Source organism: Elaeis guineensis, chromosome 3, assembly GCF_000442705.2.
Source record: "Elaeis guineensis isolate ETL-2024a chromosome 3, EG11, whole genome shotgun sequence".
Classification (NCBI taxonomy): domain Eukaryota; kingdom Viridiplantae; phylum Streptophyta; class Magnoliopsida; order Arecales; family Arecaceae; genus Elaeis; species Elaeis guineensis.
Genome location: NC_025995.2, coordinates 87,394,021 through 87,400,364, shown reverse-complemented (window position 1 = coordinate 87,400,364; position 6,344 = coordinate 87,394,021). Strand labels below are relative to the sequence as shown.

At 34.0% G+C, this 6,344-nt stretch overlaps 1 protein-coding gene across 22 annotated transcripts in view; it reads left to right on the top strand.

Annotated features, from left to right (window-relative positions):
* The first annotated feature begins 3,573 nt into the window (after window positions 1–3,573).
* Window positions 3,574–6,344, top strand: part of LOC105041814 (omega-amidase, chloroplastic) — a 62,021-nt gene continuing 59,250 nt past the window's right edge. For all 22 annotated transcript variants that reach the window (XR_012139743.1, XR_012139739.1, XR_012139742.1 and 19 more), the window contains exons 1-3: window positions 3,574–3,732; window positions 3,947–4,063; window positions 5,994–6,215. Coding sequence is in view for 17 of the 22 variants with exons in the window: in XM_073253922.1 (XP_073110023.1) it covers window positions 3,673–3,732; window positions 3,947–4,063; window positions 5,994–6,215 (399 nt within the window). In the remaining 5 variants the exon portion in view is untranslated. The remainder of the gene's footprint in view (window positions 3,733–3,946; window positions 4,064–5,993; window positions 6,216–6,344) is intronic.

The window sequence follows — 6,344 nt, the reverse complement described above, 5'->3', positions numbered from 1 at the left end:
CTTTTTTTGCCGTTTTGCCGTCGCCGGTGGTCACCGCCGACCACCGATTTGGCCCTCTTCTTATCGGTGAGTCACCTCCTCCTGCCAACGGCCGCCCCACGCCGGCTGCGTCGCCGACCGGCCACCCAACGAGGGGATCTTAAGGTCCCCTGTTTCAGCCCAAAAGAAGCCCGGGAAAGAAGAAAAGAAGAAGAAGAAAGAAGAAGAAGAAGGAAAAGAAAAGAAAAAGAAAAGAAAAAGAAGGAAAAGAAAAGAAAAAAAAAAGAAAAGAAAAAAGAAAAGGAAAAAAAAAAGGAAGAAAGATGAAAAATAAAATGATAATAATATAATAATAATAAATAAGATTTTCTCCTCTCTCTTCCGTGAAGAAAAAAAAAGAAAAAAAGAGAGAGAGAAAAGAAAAGAAAAATTATTAAATTAATTAATAAATAATGATGTAAATAATAAAATGTGAGAAAGAGAGTTTCTCTCTCTTCCCTCTCTCTTCAGCCTGAACTAGTATTTTCTCTCTCTAGAATTGGACTTTCTCTCTCTACTTTCTCTCTCTAGAATCTTCTCTCTAGATTATTTTTCTCTCCTAAGATTTTTAGAATTTTGAGAAGAATGATGATGAATTTAAATGATTATCGTAATGGATTTTTGATCTGTGATCGTCGGACGATACACCGACATCCACTTTGATCAGATCAGGTATTTTTAGATTTTATTTCTCATGATCTTATTTAATTATCCACATGATAATTTTAGCATGATTTGATCTGATCGATCAGAATTTATTGAATCATATTGTCTGAAGAATTCAAGATGAGTTTTCTCTCTCTAAATTTTTTCTCTCTAGAATTTTCTCTCTAAAATATTCTCTCTCTTGATTGATTCTCTCTCTAAAAAAAGGTTAGTGAATGAAGAATTTTTTTTAATAAGTCTGATCTGATTCTAATGAAGAACCCTGATCCATGATTGTTAGACAGCGAACTGGCACCCACCTTGATTAGACCATGAATCTTTAGATTTGATCATCCATGATCCCGATCTAGTCATGACTTGATTTGATCATGTTGATTTCACCAATCAAGATATTGGATCAATCGTAATGTTGGATTGTGTCACCTGATCAATTCGAATTATACCTCATGAATTCTCTCTCCTCTGATTGTCTCTCTCTACTTGATTTTATGAAATCGATGAAGAAACCTCGGTCCTATCACTTCGAATCCGATTTGATCTGATAGTCAAACTTTGGATCATTTAGATCCTAATTAGATTTTGATTAGATAAAATTAGATGATCGGACCCAATCTAAACCGTTGAAATATGGTATTCGTATTCTTTCTAATTATTGAAATTGATTCTGTATAGGATTGTGGATGTTTGATCATGAAATATTGCGATATGATCTACGAACAGAATTTTTTGAAAGAAAATTTATAGAATTATGTGGATTTATTGGAGTGCGTTCGAGGTAAGTAATGTTTCACTTTTTCTAGATTTATCGGCAAATTATAATGTATTTTTCTGACATGATTTGTGAAACGATGCATGAATTGGATGAATGGTATTTTGCTATAAAAATATCTTATTTGAAATGTTATGATGAAGCATGATTGAACATATTGATTTCGTGATGCATTATATTGATTGATTTCGATATTACATGATTATATGTTTTATTATCGAAATTAGAATATGAAATATGATTTATGAAGAATTATGATATAAGAAACATTATGAATTGACAACCTGACTATGTAAAGGACCCCGCAAATGGGGGCATATACGTTGGCAATTGATTGTCCTGAGGGTTTATGTCGCCAGCGAGACCAGCGACATGTCGCCAGAGAGACCAGCGACAAACCGCCAGCGAGACCAGCGGTTCCAAAGGACATGGCTGCCAGATGATTCGCAGCCTACCGCAAGCAGATATGCGGTATTATGACCCTGCCACAGGAAAAATGTGATCATAGCTCATGGTTGACGAAAAGAAATTGAAGAATAAAAGAAATTAAATCTTGAAAGAAACTTGAAATTTCGAAAAAGAAATGAATTTGGCATGAATTATATTGCATAATTGAAATTGATTTCGAATTGATGAACTCTATATGCTTATTTTCTAGAAATGATTATTTACTTATATGCCTGATGAAATCTGTTGAGAAGTGATCGTTGCTTACTGGGCTGTCTAGCTCATTACCTCTTATTTTACTATTTTTACAGATGTTGAGGAATTAAGATGATACAAGATATGAATAGAAGAGTGATCAGAAGCAGAATCTTCGTACTTTTATTTTAGGTTGAAAGGCTTATTGAATTTGATGCAAAGCTTTTGAATTGTTGTTGAATTTATCGAGATATTAAAGAAAAAAAATTTAGGTCATTATATTTTAGATTTTAATTGTTGACTAATTATTCCGCTGTTGTTTTAAGATAGTATGATAAGATGCCTTGCATGCTTATGGGAAGAGTTTTCTATGAGTATGCGGCGGTTGCCATGACCCTCGATTCAAAATCTCGGGTCGGGAGCGTGATAAAAAATAGTTATGAAAGAAAATAATTTTTATTATATTTGGTTAGTAGAAAAATTACTCCAAAAAATAATATAAAAAAAAATTATTACATTTGATTGAAGTTAATCTTATATGAAAATATGATAAAATTTATAAATATACATTTCAATATAAAATAATTTTTTAATATGAAGATAGCATTGTCATCTTCATCAATTTTAATATAATGATTATAATCTCATAGTTCTTTACATAATATCACCTTCATCTTAATTTTTTTTATAAAATTTTTTTATTAAATAAATTTAAAAAGACATCAGAATAAATTTAATGATTACATATATAGTTTTACTGAGAATATTTTTATCAAATATTGATTACCATCTTTCAAAAATTTATCAAATACCAACTTTTCATGATATTTATTTTATTTTTTTTTTAAAAAAAATAAATATGAGATTCAGTAATTTTCTTCGCCGTCTCTTCTTCTTATTTTTCATATCAAATATGATAATATGATATAATATTTATTTTTTTATACTAGATTATTTCCAATCAAACAGACCTTGAGCTCTTTCAACAACCCACTTCTTCCTATCTTTCTTAAAACAAAATCCTGCTTGGGGCCCAAAATATACTTCAGATATCTTAAGGGCCTCTTAAGATATATTTGCTTGGAAAGAGATTTTTTGACAGTTATTAAATAGCTTCCGGATTAATTATTTGCAAATACTTCATCATCTTGTTCGGGATTGTTGGCCATTGCTATACTTTTTGCCTTCTTGAGATGGCACACACTTACAGCAAAACTAGTAGTGTAGCTAATTGGCTGGACATTACACCATGCGATCCAGCTATATTTCGAATATTTTATATTTTGATTCCTGGAACGCATCTTTCATGTCTGGTATAATAAATCCGATTCAACGGCAGAATTTAAAAAAAAAATCCTGCCCAAACGATAATTTATTTGCCGTCCCAACCTCGGAAGCCGCGGCCGCCTTTAAATTCATGCCTTCCATCACGCGCACCGCACGTGCCCAATATTATTAAATTTCCACTCCACGTCAGGGTACATTTTATGTAAACCCGTTCCGCTTCATCATCTCGCCGTCTCTCTTTTGCATTGTCAACTCCTATCCTGAACAGTGAGCGACTTGGCCCGCGCGCTATGGCTTCCGACGCCCGGATCCCGGCCCCTATCCCTCCGCCCCAGCCAAAGATCTCAAAGGTCTCTCTCTGGACTCGTGTAAACATAGATTGATCTCAAATTAAAATTCCAATCAACCATCCTATATATAATTTTTTTTTTTCTCAAAATTTATCTTCATTCTTAACATTCTCTTGTGAGTATGAAATTATCAAATGATTCATGTTATCGTGCATCATTTTTTCCCTCAGTTGTATATGTGATTCGTGTATGTAACTTTTGACTTGGGATTCAGTTTAAGATTGCACTCTGCCAGTTGCTGGTCACTCCGGACAAGGAAAGGAACATTGCTCATGCTCGGAAATTGATAGAAGATGCAGCAAGGAAGGGTGCGAAGCTGGTTGTGTTACCTGTAAGATCCAAGTCCTCCAATGTAACAGTATGGTGATGCTCGATGGGAATCTTAATATGACATTCTATGAACACCCCTTCAATTTAATATTAGTAATTGCAAATATGTGTACTCGGGTATATGTGTTGTTGACTAGGAGCCCTGATTGGTCTTAAAGTAGTCTCTCTTTATCTACTTCTTATGTATTCTTCTTGATCTTGCTGTACTTTGCCCTATCTCCCCTCTTCCTGTCTTACAGCACGGCTAGTCTGCTACCAAACAACAGAAATCTTGCTGGTAAACAGGTCAAAAGGCAGATCAGAGGCTTTTTATACCATCATGTGAAAGAAATAACTTTGAAAATGTTAGGATTCAGACTTAACTTCAGATCTGTATCGAAATTTCTGTTGGCTTAAATCTTGTAGTTATCTTATCTCCTAAGGGGCTGCATCAATCTTCAAGAGCAGAGAAATGCTGGATGAATAGATGAGAACACATGATACACATTTATAATGGGGAGGAAAAAATGCATGAACTAATGCAGTAACAAAGTTATGTGCTGTATTATGAAGTTATGAGAGAGCATAGACAATTAAAGGCTGAGACAAAATAACAAGATTTTTTTGAAAATTAGTTTTTCTATATGCAAGGATGGTTAATTATCAAGATGATTTTTTAAAAAGAAAAATGGTGTATGGACTGCTTATGTTATTGTGCTCACCAATCTCCCCATAAATTTCTCTTCGAAACTTGATATATATTTATCATGTATTTATGTACTCTTAATTAAAATGCAGCTCCATTAGCCAATGCTACTTGTAATGATGATGGGTGGTCTAGTTTGATATGAGATGAGTGGTCCAATTTGGAAACTGCAGATTTTAGGTTTCCTGTGCCAGGCCAGTTAGATGCTCCATGATGTATATGTTTCAGAACACATCTAAAAGATAATGAACAAGTTCACAGGCCTGTTTTGGTTTGGCATTTACATTAAAAAAGAATCTTCTTTCTTGCTAGCATCTTTCATACAAAGAAATAGAGAGATGCAACAATGTCAAAAGTAGGATTGAAGTTGGGTAGATTAAGCAGAAATACACCTTTAGATGCCATGTAATCATTGAATTTCATTTAGGCTGGATGGATTTTGGGCGCTGTCATTAGGAGATTTGACAGGGCGGACAACTCTACAAGGAGCATGGTGCAAAGAGAATCTTGAAACTATTTCAGATGGTTTGGCCACTCATGTTGAAAGGTTAGGAGAAAATGTAGACAAGAGAATATCGGAATGCGATTTCTTAGGGGTTTGAAGATGGTTTCTACTTTAGAGGACTTGACTTGCGATTGGAGCTAGAAAATCTAGTTATAGCCAAATGCAAATAAAATAAGAGTTATCTCTGTCTTTTCACTTTATTTCCTTTTGTGGACTCATAATATCTGGGTATCAGTTTCTTACAGCTGTTATAAGTGCATCAAAAATAACATAAGGTTTGGTCATGAATGAAGTTGGCGTCGCACCTTGATTTATAGGTTGGTCTGCTGGAGCCATCTCAACCTATGAACTGGAAGAGTTTGTTGTTGGGACTGCAAACTCTATTTCTTGAACATTCCTTTTCTTAACTTAATATGTTATTTTGATGCCTATAGAATGATGGTTGCTTGTATTATGGTTTAATTTGATTTGGTACCTCTGATGATGTAGTCAGGCTTGACGTTTTCTATAGAAGATTTGTAGCTTTAAATGTAATTTATAATAATTTGGTCCCATGCAATTGGTATCTGCCTCTTAAATTTAACAGTAAAACCATGGACGCAGATCTAGGTAAAAGAGTATGACCATTGAAATTTTGCTTGTTTTCAGTCAATTTTATTCACTAGTCCTAAACTTTGCTCATGCTTAACTGAAAAATCATGGGGGAGTTATTCTTTTTTTTTCTTCTAACATTTATAATAGGAAATATGGAATTGTCCTTTATCACTGAAGAACTTATCAAAGTATGCGGAGGATATAGATGCTGAAGCTGCATGCCCATCAATCTCAATGCTATCAGAAGTTGCTTTTCGTAATGGAATCACGCTAGTAGGTGGATCAATACCTGAACTGTCTGCAGGTCAATTATTTAACACATGTTGTGTTTTTGGACCAGATGGGAAGTTAAAGGCCAAGCATAGAAAAGTAAGGATTCTTTGTTGCTTTTGTGTGATTCATGTAATTATGGAAAAACCTACAGTTCCAAGTACACTAAGTTCTTCAGTAATAATTGATGGATCAGGAAAAATCTAGTGTTTAAGTAATTTTGTGATG